The 23784-nt window shown below is 53.1% G+C and overlaps 1 protein-coding gene across 2 annotated transcripts in view; it reads left to right on the top strand.

The window, feature by feature from the left end:
- ptprn2 (protein tyrosine phosphatase receptor type N2) overlaps window positions 1-23784 on the top strand; it is a 1583832-nt gene that overhangs the window by 607973 nt on the left and 952075 nt on the right. For both annotated transcript variants that reach the window (XM_072508225.1, XM_072508226.1), the window contains exon 5: window positions 23022-23178. In XM_072508225.1, coding sequence (XP_072364326.1) covers window positions 23022-23178 — 157 coding nt within the window. The remainder of the gene's footprint in view (window positions 1-23021; window positions 23179-23784) is intronic.

Below are 23784 nucleotides of genomic sequence, written 5' to 3'. Positions count from 1 at the left end.
TTGACCTCCATTAGGGCTTACAAGGAGAAAAAAGAGGGCAAAGAAAGGGAGAGATTAGTGGGGGAGATTTTGAGGGTGGTTAAAAGATATGCGGAGGCCCTGGACGTAGGACTATATAGAGAGAGGCGAAGACTTCAGATGGAGTTTGACCTGCTGACCACAGGAAAGGCAGAGGCACAGTGGAGGAAGGCACAGGGGATGAGATACGAATATGGGGAAAAGGCGAGCCGGCTGCTGGCCCACCAACTTCGCAAGAGGGTAGTGGCGAGGGAAATTGGGGGAGTTAGGGATGAAACGGGAACTAAGGAGCGGAGAGCAAGGAAGGTAAATGAGGTGTTTAAGACCTTATATGAGAGGCTATATAGGTCCCAACCCCCGGAGGAAAAAGAGGGAATGCAACAGTTTCTGGACCAACTAAGGTTCCCGAGGGTGGAGGAGCAGGAGGTGGCAGGTCTGGGGGCGCCAATTGAGGTGGATGAGGTGACTAAAGGGCTGGGGAACATGCAGGCAGGGAAGGCCCCAGGACCAGACGGGTTCCCGGTGGAATTTTACAGGAAATATGTGGACTTTTTGGCCCCGCTGCTGGTGAGAACCTTTAACAAGGCCAGAGAAAGGGGGACTCTACCCCCGACAATGTCGGAGGCGACGATATCACTAATCCTGAAGCGGGATAAAGATCCGCTGCAATGCGGGTCATATAGGCCTATCTCACTCCTGAATGTAGACGCCAAGCTGCTGGCAAAAGTGCTGACGACGAGGATCGAGGATTGTGTCCCGGGGGTGGTGCATGAAGACCAGACAGGGTTTGTAAAGGGGAGACAACTGAATGTCAACGTGCGACGGCTGTTGGGGGTGATAATGATGCCCCCAGCAGAGGGGGAGGCAGAGATAGTGGTGGCGGTGGATGCAGAGAAGGCATTCGATAGGGTAGAATGGGAGTATCTATGGGAGGTGTTGAGGAGGTTTGGGTTTGGGGAGGGGTTTGTCAGTTGGGTCAGACTCCTATATGGGGCCCCAGTGGCAAGTGTAGTCACAAACCGGCAAAGATCGGAGTATTTTCGGTTACATAGGGGAACAAAGCAGGAGCTTCCGATATCTGGGGATTCAGGTAGCTAGGAGCTGGGGAACTCTACAAACTCAATCCGACGCGGCTGGTGGAGCAGATGGAGGAGGATTTCAAGAGGTGGGATATGCTGCCGCTCTCACTGGCGGGCAGAGTGCAGGCGGTCAAAATGATGGTTCTCCCAAGGTTTCTTTTTGTGTTTCAATGTCTCCCCATTCTGATCACTAAGGCCTTTTCCAAGAAAATAGACAGGAGCGTTATGAGTTTTGTGTGGGCAGGGAAGACCCCGAGGGTAAGGAGGGGGTTCCTGCAGCGTAGCAGGGACAGAGGGGGACTGGCGTTGCCGAATCTGGACGACTACTACTGGGCCACCAATGTGGCGATGGTTTGTAAGTGGATGAGGGAGGGAGAGGGGGCGGCGTGGAAGAGGCTGGAGATGGCGTCCTGTCAGGAAACGAGCCTAAAGGCGCTAGTGACGGCACCGCTGCCGCTCTCCCCGAAAAGGTATATCACAAACCCAGTGGTGGTGGCAACCTTAAGGATCTGGGGGCAATGGAGGCGACACAGGGGGGTGACGGGTGCCTCGGTGTGGTCCCCGATCAGGTACAACCATAGGTTTGTCCCAGGAAGGATGTACGGAGGGTTCCAGAGCTGGCATTGGGCAGGAATTAGGAGATTGAGAGATTTGTTTATTGACGGGACGTTTGCGAGCCTGGGAGTGCTGGAGGAAAAGTATGTGCTGCCCCCGGGGAATATTTTTAGATACATGCAAGTGAGGGCGTTTACGAGGCAACAGGTGAGGGAATTTCCGCTGCTCCCGACACAGGGGATCCAGGATAGAGTGATTTCCGGGGTATGGGTCGGGGAGGGCAAAGTGTCCGAAATATATCAGGAGATGAGAGACGAGGGGGAGGCGCTAGTAGAGGAGCTGAAGGGAAAATGGGAAGAAGAGCCGGGGGAGGAGATTGAGGAGGGGCTGTGGGCTGATGCCCTAAGTAGGGTAAATTCCTCATCCTCATGTGCCAGGCTTAGCCTGATACAATTCAAGGTTCTACACAGAGCACATATGACGGGAGCAAGACTGAGCAGGTTCTTCGGAGTGGAGGACAGGTGCGGGAGGTGCTTGGGAAGCTCGGCGAACCACACACGTATGTTCTGGTCGTGCCCGGCACTGGATGAGTACTGGAGGGGAGTGGCAAAGGTGATCTCAAAGGTGGTGAAGGTCCGGGTCAAGCCAGGCTGGGGGTTAGCTATATTTGGGGTAGCGGAAGAGCCGGGAATGCAGGAGACGAAAGGGGCCGATATTCTGGCCTTTGCGTCCCTGATAGCCCGGCGAAGGATCCTACTTATGTGGAAGGAAGCGAAACCCCCCGGCGTGGAGGCCTGGATAAACAAAATGGCAGGGTTCATAAAACTGGAACGAATGAAATTTGCGCTGAGAGGATCGGTTCAGGGGTTCTCCTGGCGGTGGCAACCGTTCCTTGACTATCTCGCGGAACGTTAAGGGAAAATAGATCGTCAGCAGCAGCAGCCCAGGGGGGCGGGGGGAGCACTATTTTTTGTTACTTTGTTAGGTCACTATTTTATTTAAATAATGTTATTTATTAGCTATTGTGTTATTTTTATGTTGATTTGTAAAGTGGAAAAATTCTGTTTGAAAACTTTAATAAAATATATATTTTTTTAAAAAGATGAATAATCCTTTAGCTGTAAGGTGGAACATAGGAGGTTGCCAATTCAAGGTCTGGTTGCACTGACTTGTGCCTACTGAGTGGGTCCCATATGTTTTATGATTTTTAAAGCATATACTCCCTTATGGGACTCCAGTATAATTGGGAAGGATCAACCAGGGCGGTTGACTTGTTACATTAAACCTAGGCCACCACCATCCCTCAAACCTATTCATATCGTATCCAGCTAACCTCCAGTCTAACATGTTCTGTGTATCTTCACCACGTCCTGTACTATTTTGTCTTCAAGCCCATTCTACTGGTGAATGGGATAGGTTGCACAGGGAAGCCCTCCCCCAAGCATCTGGGAATTTGTGTACAAACCCAACAACTGAATTTATTTACCCTCTCTGCGTATGAGTGAGACATGTATATTAAGATGTTAGTATGCAGTTTAGCCTCTATATGATGTTGGATTAGTGGGCTGGTTTAGCTCACTGGGCTAAATCGCTGGCTTTTAAAGCAGACCAAGGCAGGCCAGCAGCACAGTTCAATTCCCGTACTAGCCTCCCCGAACAGGCGCCGGAATGCGGCGACGAGGGACTTTTCACAGTAACTTCATTTGAAGCCTACTTGTGACAATAAGCGATTTTCATTTCATTTCATTAATATGATAATACATAAGAATAGTAGCGCCGTCATTCTCTTCAGGTCAGCGTTTCGCTCGTACTCTCAAAGAGTGGATGCTCCCTACGGGTCTACTCACCCATGCTGCCCGGAGCAGGTCGTTGACTTTGTTCCGGCACTGAAAGCCACTCCTCCTGGTCACACTTCCCAAGCTCGTGGCTGCTGTCACCTCGTCCCAGGCAGACCTGGCTGCCTTGTGGCTCACCCTCCGGGACCCTCGGGGGAACAGGACATCTCTCCTGACCTCCACCACATCCAGGAACCTCCCAAGGTCAACGTCCCCAAATCTTGGGGCTAGTCTCCTCGGCCCCATTGTTGCGAGCTGGCTGGGATTGGCTGTGTAAGTGCAGTTTAAGTGCTTCTCTAACTTATAAGCGGCGAGCATGGTTCCGTCGAATCAGCTGTTGAGCCGTCATTCACGGCGAGAAGCTCGTGAGGTCTTGTTAAGTGAACCAGTTAACGTGGAATTGCGTTGGCGGCCACACTGGGCCGAGCGCCGGGAAACCCGCGGCAATTCCCGCCCCCTACCACACGAAGCAATGTTTCCGGAGAATCGTGCCCTTCGTCACTTTTTTGGGCTGTGGGCAGTTTCTCACCGGTTTAGCCCACACTTAGGGCACGATTCTCCGGCCGCGTTGCACTCCGCAGCCGGAGAATCTTGGGGAAGGCCTCCAGCGAGCCTCCTGACAGACTGTGTGCCTCATCAGATTCACTGAAGTCCCACGAGATGTCGGAGTTGGAACCACGTCCCAAATGGGCGTGATGAAACGCCGCACCTGGTAGTAGGTCGTAAACCTACTTGCGACCTACTTGCCCGGGATCCACCGACCCCCTTCGATTCTCCGGCCTCCACAGCGAGGCTGCAGCCGGGCGCCGATCAGTGCTGGTCCACAAAAACATGGACCAGGCGGAACGGCACCTTGGGGGGTGGGTCAAGGTAAGTGCAGGGTGGCCCCCTGGCCCTCGCCCTGGAACATGGACACCTTGGCACTGCCCAGCTGGCACCTTGGCACTGCCACTCTGTCCCTGTCAAGGGCCAGGGGGTGAGGGGGGCCACACCCATGAATGAGGGTGGAGGGGGAATTTGAAGGGTGGGGGAGTGCAGGGCAGGTAAGTAGGGGGGTGGGTTAGGGGCTGATAGGTGGCGGTCTTGGGAAGGGAGGAGGTTCTTTCAGGGGTTTGGGTGGGCCTGATGAGGGAGGACCCCCAGGGACCCCAAAGTGTGGTGTCCTCACTTGGGGAGTGTGGATAGTGTTCAGCTCTCCAGTGCTAAAAAGTGTGGGCTAAACCAGTGAGAAAATCCCCAGCGCTGGGGAGCTGAACTCAGAGATCGGGCCGCCATTTTGAAAGGGTGCCCCGATCTCTAAGTGAGCTTGTGGGTCCCTACACCCCCCAACCGTGGGCAATGTCACCCTCCACACATGGATTACCCCACACCAGCTGCAGCTCCCCTTGGGGAGGCTGGAGAATTGAGGGAGGCCGAAGGATCCCGGGTTGGTAGGTCTTAAGTAGGCTTATGACCTAACTCTGCGAGCGGCGAATGGTCACGCCCATTTGGGACGGATTTCTGACTCTCAAGTCTCGTGAGACTTCGGTGAATCCTGCGAGGCGCGGAGCGTGTCGGGAGGCTCGCTGGAGACCTTTCCCGGGATTCTCTGGCCGTGTTGTGCTCTCGCTTGAGCGTAATGCAGCAAGAGAATCATGCTCCTTAACTCTCCCCCTCAATCATGTTCTCCTTTCAATATTCACCAACCAGTCCATCAATCACAGAAAGATAGTAAAATGCTGGGCACGATTCTCCGCTCCCACGCCGGTTGGGAGAATCGCCTGGCGCGCCATTTTTCCCCACGACGCCGGTCCAACGCCCTCCCGCGATTCACCCAAGCGGCCAGCACAGCCCCGTGGAGTTCCGCGCGGCGCAGGCCGGAGATTCGCCCGAGACACCCAAAATGGCGATTCTCCGCCACCCCCGCTATTCTCAGGCCCGAATGGGCCGAAGTCCTGACGGCGTGACCCCAGTTCACGCAGCCGCCATTCACACCTGCTATTTAAAGTCGTCAGACAGTCGTGCTGGCTGACGCTGAGCAGTGAGGAGGTGAGCGGACTGTTCCGCAGCTCCTGGAGACCGGGTCGGCTTCCCCGAGAAGGCTGCGGCCAACGGGGGGATGAGGGAGAGTGTGCAGGTGGGAGGGGGGATGAGGGAGTGTGTGCAGGTGGGAGGGGGGTGAGGGAGAGTGTGCAGGTGGGAGGGGGGGATGAGGGAGAGTGTGCAGGTGAGAGGGGGATGAGGGAGAGTGTGCAGGTGGGAGGGGGGTGAGAGAGAGTGTGCAGGTGGGAGGGGGGTGAGAGAGAGTGTGCAGGTGGGGGGGATGAGGGAGAGTGTGCAGGTGGGAGGGGGGATGAGGGAGAGTGCGCAGGTGGGAGGGGGGGATGAGGGAGAGTGTGCAGGTGGGAGGGGGATGAGGGAGAGTGTGCAGGTGGGAGGCAGGGGTGAGGGAGAGTGTGCAGGTGGGGGGGATGAGGGAGAGTGTGCAGGTGGGAGGGGGATGAGGGAGAGTGTGCAGGTGGGAGGGGGGATGAGGGAGAGTGTGCAGGTGGGAGGGGGGATGAGGGAGAGTGTGCAGGTGGGGGGGGATGAGGGAGAGTGTGCAGGTGAGAGGGGGATGAGGGAGAGTGTGCAGGTGGGAGGGGGGTGAGAGAGAGCGTGCAGGTGGGAGGGGGGATGAGGGAGAGTGCGCAGGTGGGAGGGGGGGATGAGGGAGAGTGTGCAGGTGGGAGGGGGATGAGGGAGAGTGTGCAGGTGGGAGGGGGGGATGAGGGAGAGTGTGCAGGTGGGGGGGATGAGGGAGAGTGTGCAGGTGGGAGGGGGATGAGGGAGAGTGTGCAGGTGGGAGGGGGGATGAGGGAGAGTGTGCAGGTGGGGGGGGGGATGAGGGAGAGTGTGCAGGTGGGAGGGGGACGAGGGAGAGTGTGCAGGTGGGAGGGGGATGAGGGAGAGTGTGCAGGTGGGAGGGGGGCGAGGGAGAGTGTGCAGGTGGGAGGGGGGGTGAGTGAGAGTGTGCAGGTGGGAGGGGGGATGAGGGAGAGTGTGCAGGTGGGAGGGGGGGTGAGGGGGAGTGTGGATGGTATCGTCCATCCGTGGATGCCACATGTCAGCCGCCCTGATATGGCAGGACGGTGACGAGGACACGGCCGCAGGTTGCCGTGTGGCTGATGGGGACAGGCGACTGGCACACTGGTGAGGAGTATGGTGTGAACTGACCGCTGGACGCAGACAGTGACCAGATGTTAGGCTGGGTGCGTATCTGCAGCGCGACCATCCCACCGGGGCACACAGGTAACCCGGCTGGCGAGGTGTGGAAGAACCTCAGTGTAACATGTCGTTTCTCTGCCGCCCACCACCCTCCTGCAGGTCACCATGTATGCCAACCAGACAGCGATGTTCACTGCCGTGGTTGGAGCCGCAGCTCTGGAGTTTGCCATCCGGCAGCGTAGAGTCGGGCGGCCCACATTGGCTGCAGATGCAGCGGTTGCCGGTGCAGCAGAGGGGATGGCCGCGGAGTGGCCCGTCGTCACCGCGCAGGCCGCAGGCGCTCAGGACCCGAATGTACAGGGGGATGCCGAGGGGAACATTGGCCCCCTGACGGCGAGGAATGCAGAGGAAGTGCTTGGGGGGGGAGCAGGAGGAGGAGGAGCAGGTGGAGCAGGAGGATCCACTGATGGTGGTGCCAGGGCGCCACAGGCATCCAGCAAGGCCGAGGGTGTACCGTGACAGAATGTCGTTCAAGGCCCTAAAGGACATCACATGCAGGAGGAGACTACGGTTCAGCAGGGAGACGGTCGCACATATATGCCACCTCGTGGCGCACCTCGCACCACTTGGAACGGTGGAGGACACGCGATACCAGTCTCCGTCAAGGTGACGGTGGCCCTAAACTTTTATGCGACTGGTTCCTTCCAGGTGCCGAGCGGGGACCTCTCCGGGATATCACAGGCATCGGTCCACAGGTGCATCAGGGCCGTCACCGACGCCCTGTACGCCATCGCGGACAGGTACATTAAATTTCCCGAGAACCGAGCACAGCAGGAAGCACGGGCACGTGGATTCGCCAAGGTGGCCGGGATACCGATGGTTCAGGGTGTCATCGATGGTGTGCACGTCCCCATGTGCCCGCCTGCAGACAACAGGGAAGTGTTCATGAACAGAAAGGGCGCATACTCCATGAACATTCGGGTGGTGTGCGACCCCCACATGAAGATCATGCACGTGTGTGCAAGGTACCCCGGGAGTGTGCATGACGCCTACATTCTGGCACAGTCATTCATCCCCGCAATGTTCGATGGATCCCCCCCCGCCCCCCCCGGCTGAGGGGCTGGTTGCTGGGCGACAAGGGCTATCCATTGAGGTCATGGCTGATGACGCCAATACGGAGGCCTCAGACCAACGCGGAGAGCCTATACAACGAGGCCCATGCAGCAACCAGGGGTGTGGTGGAGCGGTGCTTCGGGCTGCTGAAGATGTGCTTTAGATGCCTGGACCGATCCGGAGAGGCCGTGCAGTACCATCCCGACAGGGTCGGTCGCATCGTTGTGGTCTACTGTGCGATACACAACATAGCCATGCAGAGGGGAGATGACCTGGTGGAGGAGTCGGAGGGAGGACCCGACGGCACCGGAGCTAACGCAAACGAGGGGGGTGGGAAAGAGGAGGATGCGGAGGAGGAGGATGATGGCGCGCATCAGGGTCGGGGGAGGGGCGCAGAACGCAGACACTGCTCGGGTGCTCGTCATGTCCAGGAGGCTGCACGACGACACAGCCGCGAACAGCGGGCACGCGACACGTTGGTGGCCGCACGGTTCACGCACTGTGGGGGTGGGATTCGCTGAACGCTGCCACTTGCACAGTCACTCCTGCACACGGGCACCACACAGCACCCCCCACCCCGCCCCCCACCACCCCCCGCACCGCGTTCACGGCACCAATTCCACATTACCTTACCACTGCGGCACTACGGGATTGCACAACATCGATGATTGGGTAAGCGGGTGTGATCAGTGCCATGTTGAATGATGACGGCCCGCTCTGCGCTGAGCTGTGTGCTCAGATTCGCCAGCCGAGGTCGGACTGATGGCTATAGCTGAACCATGCACTCCGGTGGTCACAGCCTTCGTGACGGATATTTCACCACATGCCCGTGTGGGGTGGCTGGCGTCGGTGTGCCGAGGACAACGGTGTCCGATTATGGGAGGCAGGGGGGAAAGGGTCAGCACATCCGGAACAGACCTTGAACCGCTCATATACCACTACGCCAATCGGGCACCCTCAGAGCCCCCTGGCACCGGACATAGCACACAGTCTTACAAGTCAAATTCAACAGTGAGTTTATTTGTGTGGTTAACATAGGTGCCCTACCCCCTACAACTAAACTGTGCCCTGCACCCGTGCCAACTTCTTACGTGCCTAACCTCTTTGCCTTACGGGCCCTACCACTACATCTAGGTGTGTTCCCAGATGGTACAGCAGGAGTGGAGGCGGACTGCTGAGAATCACGCCCTTCGACGTGGCTCCCCGTCGGCACGCGTTTCCTGGGGCGGCCCGGCTTCGATGGGCCAGGCTGCTCGGCGGGCGTGTTGGATGGCGTTGTGAAACCTGACCTGCCCGCTGCCCACCAGATGCAGCAGGGACGGAACGGGGGGAGGCCGAGTGTACCAGGACTTGATGGAGCTACCGAGACGGGCCCCAGAACCTCCTCCTCCCTCGGGCAGCCTGGTGGCCTCCGGGCCTCACTGTGGGACGGAGATGCACTCGGAGACATGCCCCATCGCACCACCGACACCTGGCGCTGCCAGTCCTGGAGGCCTGCAGCGGGATCGACCACGGTCCAAATGTTCGCCGAGATGGAGCCCAGGAAGTGCCACATTCCTGCCAAGGACTGTGCGATCGCAACCTGTGAGTGCGCGACGCCATCCATCACATGCGCCAGGCGGTCAATGCTCTCCGCGACTGACTGCTGGGACTGTGCCATCGCTTGCTGGGACCGTGCCATGGCATGGTGAGACTCGGCCAGGGCCCGGAGAGCGGCGGCAATGTCGTGTTGGCTCTGGCGCATGGCTACCTGTGAGAGGGCAGCCCTCTCCTGGGCCATGGATGACGCCTGCACGTTAAGCCCAACGCCTTGCAGAACCTGACCCATGGCCGAAACCGTTTCACCCATTGCCTCCACCGCGTGCGGTGTCGGCCTGGGTGGCTGCGATGAGCGGCACCACTCCCTGCTCCTGAACGCGGATGGACTCCTCCAACTGCGTGTGCAGATCCTGGAAGATGGCCCTCATCCCGTTATTCAGTCCCTGGGTGTCCACATGCATCGGTTGTCCGGGTGGGTCAAGTACATCCAGGAACCCGGGAACCATCTGGGTGGCAGCTGGTTGCTGGACCTGGGCTGCCCTCCGACCGTCCAGCCCCTCGGCTGCTCCAAACTCCACCTGCTGTACCGGGTCGGATGTGGGGTGCGCACCAGACCGTGACCCGGGAGCCTCATCACTTATATGCTCAACCGAGGTGAGTGTCTCTGTGATGGTGTATGGTGTGGGAGACAGCAGTGCCGCAAGCTCGAGGTCATCGTCCGTTAGGAATTCTTGTCTGTTCTCCTCCCACTCATGGCCCGCAAGCTGCATGCCGGCCATGTCGTGTTGACCTCCAGGTGATTCCACAGAGTGTGTGGCCGTGATGTGCGATTCTTCATGAATGTCCGTCCTGTGCCCCTCACTATTGTCTCTCTCGGTGGTGTGAGTGTCCCGGTTCTGCGTCCCATGCTGAGAGGATTCCCATCCTGGCCGACCGACTGCCAACCTCTGGCGTGCGTTCCTGGGTGCGCTTGTTGTTGGCGATGTTCCGCTGTCTCTTGGCCGAGACGTCCCTGGACGTTCGGCGTCTGGCCCTGGGGAACATAAAGATTCGGGGTTCGTTAGACATGGTGGCCCGGGTGTATGGTGGTGGTGGGTGCACAGTGTGAGCGGGGGGAGGGGTGCGAGGGTGCAGTGGCATGAGTGTGAGGGGGGAGGGGATCGAGGCTGCAGTGGGCAATGTGTGAGGGAGACAATGACGGGTTGGGGTGGGGGGGGTGGGGGGGTTGAGGACATGCAGGGTTCTCTCACTTGCTTCTGCGCCTCCGACCTGGCATGTCGCGACCTCCCGGGTGGCGGATCCCCCAGCGAGGTCCAGGGCCCTCTGCTCGTGGACATTTAGCGGGTGCAGCACAGGGCTCACGCTGGTTGTGAGCTGTCTTGTCCTGGGGTGGGGGGTGGAGGGTAGGGGGGGGGGAGGGGGTTGGATAAAGCATCACAATTAGGCAGGTATCATCAGGGCGTGCAGATCTGAACTACATTTTTGCTGGTTCAGGAGACAGCACGCCATGGCATCGCTCCAGGGGGGGTCCCGGGGCTCATGTGGGTCGAGTAAATCGTTGGGCACCCTGAGCCCCCCAAACCCCCCCTGACGCCCCAACCCCCCCCTGACTCCCCACCACCCCCCCTGACGCCCCCACCACCCCCCCTGATGCTCCAACCCCCCCTGACCCCCCCAAATCCCCCTGACGCCCCCACCACCGCCCCTGATGCCCCAACCCCCCCTGACCCCCCCCAACCCCCCCCTGACCCCCCACCACCCCACTTCCCCCCCTCGTGCCGGGGGGGGGGAGGGGCCTGGGGGCACCCTCATGGCACTTACCCTGGCAGCCCAAGTGAGGTTGTGTAGCTTCTTCCGACACTGCTCCCAGGTCCGGGGGGTCTTCCCCACAGCACTGACAGCGGTGCCATCCTCACGCCAACCGCGCTGGATGGCTGGCGATCCCCACGTCTTGGGCAGAGGGTGTCCCTTCTGTGCTCCACCTCATCCAGCAGGGTGTCCAGGTCCTGTGCTGTACATTTCTTTGTTCTTTCAGGAAGTGTAGAAGAGTGTAGTTTAGTCGGGCAGCATGGTCGGCACGGGCTTGGAGGGCCGAAGGGCCTGTTCCTGTGCTGTACATTTCTTTGTTCTTTGTTTGTTCTTTGTCCGGGTCCCGGAACCTCGGTGCGGCTCGTCGGGGCTCAGCCATCTCGTCCTATTTCTGCTCATCCGGGTCCTCTGTGCGCGGATCGCGCCATTTATGATGCAGTGCCGCGTCATTTGGGCGTCACGCAGTGACGACATGGCTTTCGCGACACACACCCCCAGAGTTTCCCGCGGCCCTGACCGTAGCCCATTTTCGGGCCCTGAATCGGTCGGGATCGGGGCCATTTCGCGCTGTTGTGAACCTCGACGACGTTCACGACGGCGTGGGCACTTAGTCGCGGGAGCGGAGAATCGCGCCCGCTGACACCCATTGTTGTATATGTGCAGCATGCGTCATTGATATTAAGAGTACTACCGACTATAACCCCCAATGCCCCCCTCACCTTCCCACACTCCACCTCCCCCACTTTCCCATCCCGCTCATCCGTCCCCCCAGCTGCAGCTGGTGTGGGGTAGTGTCCATGTGTGTGGAGGGTGACATTGTCCATGGGTGGGGGGTGTGGGGACCCACAAGCTCACTTAGAGACGGGGCACCCTTTGAAAATGGTGGCCTGGGCCGGGATTCTCCCCTACCCGGCGGGGCGGGGGCTCCCGGCGGGATGGAGTGGCGTGAACCACTCCGGCGTCGGGCCGCCCCAAAGATGCGGATTTCTCCGCACCTTTAGGGGCCAGGCCCTCACCTTGAGGGGCTAGACGTGCGCCGGAGTGGTTGGCGTGCCGCCAACCGGCGTGGAAGGCCTTTGGCGCCACGCCAGCCAGGGCCGAAACGACTGCGCTGGGCAGCGGCTGCTGACGTCATCCCCGCGCATGCGCGGGGTGGGGGGTCTCTTCCGCGTCGGCCATGGTGAAGACTGTGGCCGAGGCGGAGGGAAAAGAGTGCCCCCATGGCACAGGCCCGCCCGCGGATCGGTGGGCCCCGATCGCGGGCCAGGCCACCGTGGGGGCACCCCCCGGGGCCAGACCGCGCCCCCCCCCCACCCCCCCAGGACCCCGGAGTCCGCCCACGCCAGCTAGTCCTGCTAGGAAGAGAGGTGGTTTGATTCTCGCCGGTGGAACAGGCATTCCAGCAGTGGGAATTCGGCCCATCGTGGGCCGGAGAATCGCCGGGGGAGGGGGCTCGCCGACCGGCGCGGCCACACCCCCGCTGAATATCCGGTGCCGGAGAATTCGGCAACCAGTGGGGGAGGGATTCACGCCAGCCCCCGGTGATTCTCCGACCCGGCGGGGGGTCGGAGAACCCCGTCCCTGATCTCAGAGTTTAGCTCCCCAGTGCTGGGGATTTTCTCACCAGATTAGGCCGTACTCTTTAGCACTGGAGAGCTGAACACTATCCACACTCCCCAAATGAGAACACCACAATATGGGGTCCCTGGGGGTCCCCCCTCATCAAGCCTACCCAAACATCCAGCATCCAGTTTGCTATTAAAATCATTCGAGATTTCACATACCATTTTACAAGTAGATATTCAGCTGAAAGCTTTCAATTTCATCGTATTTTCACAGTATTTCACAGTATTTACAGGGATCTTCACAGTAACTTCATTGCAGTGTTAATGAAAGCCTACTTGTGACACGAATAAAGATTATTATTATAATTGAGAGCACTCTCCTAATGGAAGCTGTGAATAGGAACTGCTGTTGTTAGCGTCCAGGCAACTTTGTGGTTTTACTGGTAGGCTTTTCTAAAAGGAAAAGTCAGAACGGAAGCTGCCTGAAGTTTGGAAATAGTAGCACAGCAACTCAGTGAAACTGACCTGACAGACTGGCTTTAAAAAAACTTTGAACCATCAGCCAATCACAAGGCTGATGGTTGTATTTTTTTAATCCAATTTTTCAGGTCTGCAGCTTTGGCTGCTTAAGCCGGATGATGAGAAACTCTGTTTACAAATCCAAGCCTGAGCCTCACTCGCCCCTGGAACCTGATGGCTGGCACCATTTGCACCCACGTTTCTTCCTAGTTCCAGCTTGAGTGCCACCATAGATTTGCTGGTAGACTTCTGATTGTTGAAAGGATAGGTGCGTATCATAATTGAAACATGATGTGGAGATGCCGGCGTTGCACTGGGGTGAGCACAGTAAGAAGTCTTACAACACCAGGTTAAAGTCCAACAGGTTTGTTTCGAATCACTAGCTTTCGGACACTGCTCCTTCCTCAGGTGAAGGAGCTGTGCTCCGAAAGCTAGATATTCGAATCAAACCTGTTAGACTTTAACCTGGTGTTGTAAGACTTCTTACCATAATAGAAACAGGCACAGTAAGTAGAGGGATTGGAGGGAGGCGGTGGAATAGTGGTATCGTCATTGGAAGTAATCCAGAGACCCAGGGTTATACACTAATGACCTGGATTCAAACCCCACTAAGTAAGATGGTGAAATTTGAATTCAATAAAAAAATCTAGAATTAAAAGTCTAAGTGTTTGTTCTCTTACTTCCCTTTTTAAAAATGTTGCCATTATCATTTTTGATCCATTCGGGATTAATTGACATGTATCTTTAAATCAAGTACCTGAGAGAATGGGGAACTCAAAAATTACAAGAGCAACTTTCTGCTAGTTTTAACAGGAGTCTCAGACTTGTCGGCACCAGAGAGAGAGATGGGCTGGGCCTTGGTTTGATTGATTGACTGCAGGGGTGGGGGGGGGGGGCAACGGATTAGCCCAAATGGCCAATCCTTGATGGTGGTGATTGGATCCTGTCCCAGTGGAAGGGTTTTCAGAGTCCCAAGGAGTTTCGGTTTGACTCATGTTCACTGGGCAAGGATCTACTTTTTCTCCATCTTCAGAAAGGTTGTGAGGGCTTTATTCCTGAAACTGCCGAGAACCTGGATGAATGAACGTACGGGAAAACCAATACAGGCTGCAAGCAAAGACCAGGACATTTGCTCTCTCCCGAAAGGCCGTATTTCTGGAACTACAGAAGCCTGAATGAGCCCACAGTATAAATGCCTTGAACTGGAAGCAAAGTTTAAACAGGAGTAAGGTGCTGGAAACATCTATCTGAAGCAAAGACTTTTTCTCTTTTACTTATTTTGTTTTTTACCCTTTTCATCCCCTCTGTGTTTGTCTGTATTGTGTATGTGTGTTGACTGGGGGGGGGGGGGTGGGGGGCAATGAATTGACCCAAAAGGCCATACTCTTCTGGGTAGCAGGTGGTGATTGGATCCTGTCCCAGTGGAAGGGTTCTCAAAGTCCCAAGGAATTTCAGTTTGGGGGCAAGTTAAAATGGGGGGGGGGGGGGGAATTAGGAATTTGATAATGGTTAACCAGTTTTATTTGCTGTAGATTTCATTTTGGTTCTTGTTCTATATAATCAGTAATTGTGTTCAAACTTACAACCCTGGTGACTAATTATTTGACAGCCAAGGGCCAAAGATTTTGGGTATTTTTCTAAGAATTATTATTTTTTTAAATTTAGAGTACCCAATTCATTTGCTCCAATTAAGGGGCAATTTAACCTGGCCAATCCACCTACCCTGCATATTTTTGGGTTGTGGGGGCGAAACCCACACAAACACAGGGAGAATGTGCAAACTCCAGTGACCCAGAGCTGGGATCGAACCTGCGACCTTGGTACCGTGAGACAGCAGTGCTAACCACTGTACCACCGTGCTGCCCTTAAGAATTATTGTTCAATTCACTTGTGTTGTGACTCTGGGGCGAATGGGGTGGAATTGACCGCGCACCTGCCCAGGGTGTCGTAACACTAATGATGACGACAAAGCCATCATTGATTGTCACAAAAGCCCATCTGGTTGACTAACGCCCTTTAGCGAAGGAAACCTGCCATCTTTCATGCTCTGGCCTATATGCGACTCCAGATCCACAGCAATGTGGTTGACTCTTAAATGCCCTCTGAAATGGTTTGGCAAGCCACTTAGTTCAAGAGCAATTAGAGATGGGCAATAAATGCTGTTCCAGCCAGTGAAGCCCACATCCCATGAATTGATTTTTCAAAATAAGGAGCACGCCGAGGGTCGAGCAACAAAAATAACCAATTATGGCATAGGGCATAAATAATTCCATTCAAAAATAAACTCCGTTCAAATCAAATCTGTCATGTTCCAGCTTTTTGAATAACTCATTCCTAATTAAATGCACTTGCATCACTCAAGGCACTCAAGTCATTGAGTACTGATTTACAAACACTGCTCACTACATTTGGAGCCTTGAGCAGTGTTTGTAAATCAGTACTCAAAGAGCTGAAATTGATTCTTTCCCCTTGGCAGAAGTCATAGATAACTGTGCTCAAGCGTGGCGCGGGCTGGGTAAGTTATGGAGGGAGGAATTATTATGGCTGTGTGGGTAATAAATGTGGTAAAATTGCCTGCACATCCTGTCTAAATGACAGCAAATGATTTGCAACTATTTTTGCACCTTAATCTATTGCCAGTGCTCACGTTAACCATCCGATGGTACAGGTGGAGCCTTGGCTCAAGAAACAGCTGTCCCATAACGAATATGTGTTTGAATAACTGAACAACTTCCCCAAAATCCCCCATTTCCACGCTCCAGAATTGAGTGACGTTTCCAAGTCAATATGTGTGCAAAAGGGAGAAGGGTAAAGGTGACGTGTCAGTAAAACATTTTGCTTCTGAGTGAGAAAAGAGAACATTCACCAAATCCTGTCATTCTGCTAAGCCTGTTTCTTCATCTTTTACCTGCATCATTCATTGCCTCAAATTATAGATCAAATTGAATTGATGCTAACAAATGTATGCTAGAATATCAAATAAAAAATCGATGATAGAGAATCCTAGGAACTTTCCGCTGCCACTCACGGCAGGGGCATTGAGTTTGGCTTGACAGGAAATATCAGTTTCCCGCCAGCTGAAAAATAGTTTGGAATTTTGCTCTCCTGACTTTCAAGGCAGGTAAAAGGTAAGTCGCGGTTCTCACTGAGCAATTTCAGGAACCACGTTCGCATTCATTTGCATCACATGAATGCCCATTAAAAAGCCATCTTGCCAGCATCATGTTCCCCCACCAAATGACACGCTCTGCCTGTGGATAATTAGCATTTCCATTTTGCGACCATGCACCGTGAAGTTGCGCTGTGATTCTTCTGTTTCACGAAGCGTGCACCTGGTGAATGCCAATTCATCCATGGCTTGGAGGTCAGCACACTCTGTTCTCATCTTCCTTTAATACCATCACTGCTGCACAGTGGATGCCTGTAGCACAAGGTGCACCAAGGCTGGGCACGGGAAGAATGGCCAATGGTCCGGGGTGAGATGTAGGCAGAAATGGGAGCGAGGCAGAACAAGAGGGGAGGGTGAGAGGGAGACAGGACTAGTGGGGTGCGGAAGGTGAGAGAGGAGGGTGGGATGGAGTCAGCACTAGAGTTGGTCAAGGCGCAGAGAGGAAGAATGAAGGACTGTCCAGGGACAAATGTTTAAAAATTGTCTGGGGAAGGCAGCGCTGTTGGGGGCATATTTCTGAGATGGTTCTTTGGCTGTACCGGCCATGTCAGAGTGTTCTCCAGTCTGACATGACTTTGCTTCAGTCTTAGGTGGGGAAAGGCCTCTCTGGGCAGTGACAGTCATTCACAGAACAGCATGTCGGGTGTGGACAGTCATCTAAGTCATTTGATCCTGGTGGTTTGAGACATGCTATTGGGAGTCAGTAGGCACAATAAAGTTCAGGGGAGGCATCTGTATTCTGTATGTCCCTGGTTGAATAGTCATGGATGGGAGGGTATTGGATAGCCTCATGGTCAGGGGCGGGTCTCAGAACTTAAGGATGCATTTATCCTCAAGAAACTGAGGGATCAGATCAACCAAAGGGCATTGGGACATCAACATTATAGAGTTCAGGGGAGAGAACAGGAATATCCACATGAACAATGATGGTGTCAAGGGTAACAGGGGGAGGCCGGATTGTTGCAGGAGGAATGATAATTAGAAGATGGTGACTATTGTTCGACGTTTTAGTTGCTGTGATATGAAGAGTCTAAAGTTCTGTTCCTTTTTCACAAACACACATTTACTTCCTTCCAACAGCCTTTGCACAAAACTCTCACTATCCATCACCTGGCAGAGGCCACCTGAAGCCCCTTTACATATCAGTGTCAATTAATGGATACTTAACATAAATGAGACAACTAATTGCAATGTCTCTTAACCCATTACTTAACAACTATGGAGGATGATAGGAGGAAATTGGTGCATGATGTGGAAGGTTGGAAGCAGGTCGCACTCACAAATGCTTGGATTCAATGATCAGTAAATAACAAGCTTGAAAAAAATTGATGTAGGAGCGGGTCTCAAGGTGTGTGAGATGGGTTTAGCACAATTTCAGGCCAATTGAAAGATCCTCCTGTTAATTCTCTACTCAATCCATGGAGAATATGGCTCAGTTGTGTGCTGGACTCGAGCTTTGCTCCTTTGCCAATGGTGTGCATTCAGGGCGAGAATGCATTGGTGCTGCAGTGCAGTTAGTCTCAATGACCATCAAATCCTCCCAGGGGCATTTGGAAAGGGAGGGAGGATCAAACAATCAAGGGCCATGGCTGCTGCACAGAAGTTAAATGGACACTACAAATCTCACTCTTCCCTTGGAGTGGGGATGACTTGCTTCCACACGGAAATGAGTTATGAGGTGACTAAGGAGTCCAGTGCGTACCTACAGTTTCTGTCACCGTGGAGAAGACGGTGGTCGGAGATGGCTGGGTACAGTCCTCGGGTTGCCACGAATTCTTTCGCCGTCTTCACCCACCTTCAGCTTGCTCTCAGTATCAATCAAAGGTGTTCAGCTCCTTCTGGGAAACATTTTCTCCACAACAGAAACCCCCTGCGAGCGATCAACGAGGCGAAGGCCAAAACATCTCTCCCCCGACCCCGCTCCCATCTGCAACTCTGGCAGGTTCGACACTCCGAGTATGGCTCCCCGCTCCAAATGCTGGCACCCCCAATGCCACCTGGTTATCTTGGCACTGCCAAACTAGCACCTTGGAACTGCCACCCAGGCACCCAAGCAATGCTACCCTGTCAGTGCCAGAGTGCTTGGCAGCACTGCCAGGGTGCCATGCTGGCAGTGCCAAGTTGTCTGGGTGCCAGGTTGCCCATGCCGGGGATCAGGCCCGGGGGTGCCCTCTCCTTAAAGGTGGGGTCAGTGGACGACCTTCCTTGAAGACCCGCTGAATGGTAAATTGGGGTGTTGGGGGGTTGCGGAGGCCGCAGTGGGGATTAAGAGATCGGATGGCATTTAAAAATTGTGGCCGATCTCAGCTCTCCAGTGCAGGAAGGGGGGGAAGTGCAGCCTCTCCACAGGGGCTTCCAAAAAACAGTCCCATTTGATAGCAAGATCGTTCTCAGCGCTGCAGGCTCCAAGAAACACCCTGTTATTCTCCCCCCGTTAAATCGCACCCATTGTGTTTAGCTTTAGTAAAATGATGTAGTTAATAGGAAGAGCCTGGTGCTGGAGCGGTCAGGTGTTGAGCTTTGAAGTACAGTTTTGATCTGCCTGCGAACAGACTAGCAGTTTCTCTCAAAACAGTTTAGTTGAACAGATTTTGCCTGTGAATGGAACAGTAATTTCTGACAAGGCGGAGTGGCATTTGGCGCAGTGGTTAGCACTGGGACTATGGTGCTGAGGACCCGGATTTGAATCCCGGCCCTGGATCACTGTCCATGTGAAGTTTGCACATTCTCCCCATGTCTGCGTGGGTTTCACCCCCATAACCCAAAGATGTGCTGCTTAGGTGGATTGGCCATGCTAAATTGCCCCTTAATTGGAAAAAAATGATTGGGTACTCTAAATTTTTTTTTTTAAATTCTGACAAGATTGCCAAGCTGGTTCTTGAAGGGTCTCTCTTTCTCAAAGCCGTTCATCCTAGACATCTCTATACAGCAAATATTCCCGGGTCTGATAACTGCATTTCAAAGTTGATTGTGACTTGAGATGGGTTTTGCTTGAGTGGAGATAAATGATGGCAGTTAGGAGTTAGAGTTTAATTTCATTGTTAAGCATGACATAACTGGTAATTGTAAGCTATTTTCTTTTGGTTGTTCAAGTTAGTTTTAATACTGGGTGAATAATAAAATTTGTTTTAATATAACATATCCCTAGTTGTGTGTGGAGTCACTCCTGGAGCAAAGTATCCTTTCCGCACAGTCTTACAGATGAAATACAATATTGGGATTTCTTTCCTGTATCCCAGCAATTGTTGTGGTCTGGTCCAGGAATTAAAGCCACTGTGGACCTGTGTCTGTGAGGTGATTGCCAGGTTGGTTCCCTCAGAGGTCACTCTGAGATGTGAGTATCTGCACTGGTGGAAGGTTCAGATTGATGCAGTGAAGGGTCTTCAGCTGATTTCTCCTTAGAAGTGGCTGGGGTTCTGTCTTCTTGAGGAAACCCTCCCCTTTTTCTTACTGGTACTTAGAATGGAGAAAAGAGAGAATTATTGATTGACGAAGCAGGATCATGCATTAAAGATCACTCACAGTCATTGTCTGCACGCTGTCCATTTATGCTGAATGCACCCTCACTAGCTGTTTGGGGGAGGCCAATCTTGCCTTGCACGCAGGAACCATCCCGATCATCACCAGCTAACTCAGCAGCCAGCTCTTTGAACCTTGAGAGGGTCCGTAACTCTAGGTCATCGCTCTATTCCTTTGTTATGTGAGATCTTGTCCTGCATAAAAGCAGATGGATTGACTGCGAGCACTATGGATGAAAGAGCAGTTCAAAAGCATGCATTGTTTTATCGGTGAATATTCATTTACCGAATTATGCAGCAGGATCATGGAATCCCTACAGTGCAGAAGAAAGCCATGTGGCCCATCAAGTCTGCACCGACCCTTCAAATGAGCACTCTACCCATACCCACTTCCCCCTATTCCTGTAACCCCATAACCTAAGCTGCACACACCAGGACACTAAGGGACAATTTATCATGGCCAATCTACCTAACTTGCACATCTTTGGATGAAAGACATTTTGATGATTCACAACTGTTTTATTGTGATACTATAGTTCAGTGCAAACTCTGGTTTCCACTCCTCCCTTCTGGATCTCCCTGTCCAGAAGCCAACCCCAACTGGGGAAACACCTATTTCTAAAGGACCAGCTTCAATGACCATCACCCGCTCCCATTTCGTTTTGAAACTGGACCTTGTTTACTCTGAAAGGAACCTGCATTTTAAATGTTAACATACATCTCTGTTGTGTCTGCAGAGCCCTCCCCAGTAAGGAATTAAGATGCCATTTGTGCAGGATCTTACATGAGATGGTAAACTTAAAGTGGCTGTGAGACATTCAGTGCTGATGTCCCATCTGCTGGTTGTGTGTGAAATCCCTGTGAACTCGCACGCTATGACTGCCTGATACCCGAACGAGAGTGTGCGTTTGGAGTGCGTCAAAGTTTCACCCGATGAAGTGGAGAAGATCATTTATGTGTTGTGGAACTGCAGAGCTGTCCTTTTCTGAGTGTCACGGGCACTAACCGCCTCGGTGACCTCCTCCCAGGCAGGCATGCTCAGTGGGAGGACTTCCTGCTCCCATCACATGGAAAGAGGACTTTCCTGGATGACTTGGAGTAGAATTCCGAGGGAGGCTTCACTTCATCGTGGTGCAGAGCGTTTGCTTCTCTTCGGGGCTATTGCTTTCCTCCTCACCTCCAGCGAGTGATTGCCTGCCCTGATGCTGCTTAATAATAATTTATAATAATATAAAAATCTTTATTGTCACAAGTAGGCTTACATTAACACTGCAATGAAGTTACCGTGAAAAGCCCCTAGTCGCCACATGAATGTAGTGCCTGGAGATAACGGAGGGGCGGACAATTTCCTGTGCCCCCTCAGGCCCCCTCCCCCCCCCACCAATGTGTCACAAGATTCACCAAGCTCCTCGCTGGTGCATAAATCATGAGCTAAAAAGCATAATATCTTACCAGGTTCAGCTGCCCTGCAACCCAAAGGGAATCACGCCTCCTTTCCTGCCCATCACCGGGTTTAGTCTCCAGAATGGAAAGTTGCACCCTGTGTGATAATGAACCTTCATATCCACACAATTTATTTATCAAAAACTGGAATGATGAGTAGTTCTTCGCAAGTAGCCATGTAGAGGAGCAGGATGAGAAAGGGGTAGAAATGATGAGCACCATGGTGCTGAGGAGGGATGGAGAGAATGAGGACTCTGAGCGGAAGACAGGTGAACACCATGGACTGAGAAAGGGGTGGAGGCTAGAGCATCATGGGTTGAGGAACAAATGGACATCATAAAAAGTATGGTTTAGACAAGGGATGGAGGCCGGAGACCCATAGGTTGATGAAGAAATTACATACATAGATTACATAGAACATCTAGTGCAGAAGGAGGCCATTCGGTCCATCGAGTCTGCACCGACCCACTTAAGCCCTTACTTCCACCCTATCCCCCAAACCCAATAACTCCTCCTAACCTTTTTGGACACTGAGGGCAATTTAGCATGGCCAATCCATCTAACCTGCACGTCTTTGAACTGTGGGAGGAAACCCGGAGGAAACCCACGCAGACACAGGGAGAACGTGCAGACTGCACAGACAGTGACCCAGCAGGGAATCAAACCTGGGACCTTGGCACTGTGAAGCCACAGTGCTAACCACTATACTACCATGCTGTCCCTTAAAGGGCAGGATAAATACCATATACCAAGGAAGGGATCATGTACTGAGGCGATGTTGAAGACCATGAGCTCTATGGCCTGAAAAGGCATAAGAAGTGTCAAGAATCGATGAGGCGTGGAGATATTGAGCAGCATGGATTGAGATGGAGACATGAGTACTATTTTCTCAAAAGCGGGTAGACACAGTGAACACCAAGGGTTGAAGTGCGGGGACTATCCAGGAGCACCATGCACTGAAAAAGAGATGTATAACATAAATACTATGGAATGAGCACGGGGTGACTGTGAACCATAGAATGAGAAGGGAAATGGCACCTCAAATACTGTGACTGGCAGCTAATATTTAAGGAGGATGGCAGAGTTGATAAGAGAACAGCTGCAGTGTTTGCAACATAGTGTTTGGGGCTAAAGGGATCAAGGGATATGGGGGGAAGGCTGGATCAGGGTACTGAACATGATCATAATGATTGGTGGAGTAGGCTCAAAGGGCCGAATAGCCTCATCCTGCTTCCATTTTCTATGTATCTAAGAAAGACACTAACAGGCATTTAGCCCATCAGGCCCATTTTGGTGTTTGCTTGATATGGGCCTCCTCGTATCCTTCATCTAAGATCGTCAACGTATCCTTCTTCATCTAATCCTGTCAACATGTTGATCGTTCTCCAGCAATAAAGAGACATGGACTAGGTAAATAATTCTTGTCATTCACATAGGGCTATGCTAAATGATGGGGTAACATTGTTGTTGTGGATCAAAGTCAATGGCACATTGCTTGAAGTGAAACAGCGTCACCGTCTTGAACTTGTCTCTGCTTAGTGATGAAGGGCCTGTTCATGTTTTATGCCGTGTGATGACTTGCTCACTCAATAATGCCGAACTATTTTGACTCACTTTTTAAATGTCATTTTCAATTTAACTCATCTGGTAATCTGTTTTTTAAAATTGTTTAGAGCTACAAAAGAAAAGATTGCAAGTGAGGAAGATTATAAAGGGGCAGATGATGGTGGCCTGCAAGGATTCGAGTCGCTCCATCAATACCTTCAGCTTCTCAGTGCTTTATCACAGCCAGCTAATCCCATGCCATCTCATAAGACCAGAACTGACAAGGTTTGTATTGATTTTCATTTCTCCCTTTCTAAAATGGTCAGAAATATATAACTGGCTTGGACAGTTACTGCCACATGAAACCATAAAATGCATTACAATGTATAGCAATGATAGTTCTTTATTAATGACAAGAATACAGGAGTTGTCTATTCCGCAGTTCTTTTGTGAAGCAGACATCAAAGGATGGCAGTGAGTTATTCTGTGGCCCAAGTCTCTCTCTCACACTTCAATGCTGCATATTCATGCCCTACACATCCCTGTTCCTTCTCCCTTCGTCTGCTGCCTTGCTATGTCCTGGTGAATTGATTTCAAGATCCTCTAATTTTCCGTGGCATTTCCCCATCCTATTTCAGTAACCTCTCTAGTTATTGCATCCTAGCCACCCCCCCCCCCCCCCCCCCCGCCCCTTTGATACTGGATTGCTGTTCGTGACCCCTCCCTCTCGTCAACTCCCCACTATCAGGGTCTGCCATGACCTTGTTAAATATGTCGCTGATTCCAGAACTAATGTGCCTCACTAGCTCTGTCCTTGACTTCAAAGCTTTCTATAATTCCCTAGTCTACCTTTGATCTACCCAACGGAATTCCTTCTTTCCGCTTAGGCCA

Source organism: Scyliorhinus torazame, chromosome 6, assembly GCF_047496885.1.
Source record: "Scyliorhinus torazame isolate Kashiwa2021f chromosome 6, sScyTor2.1, whole genome shotgun sequence".
Lineage (NCBI taxonomy): Eukaryota > Metazoa > Chordata > Chondrichthyes > Carcharhiniformes > Scyliorhinidae > Scyliorhinus > Scyliorhinus torazame.
Note: the sequence above shows the minus strand (reverse complement) of the source record. Positions and strands in the feature narration are given on the sequence as shown.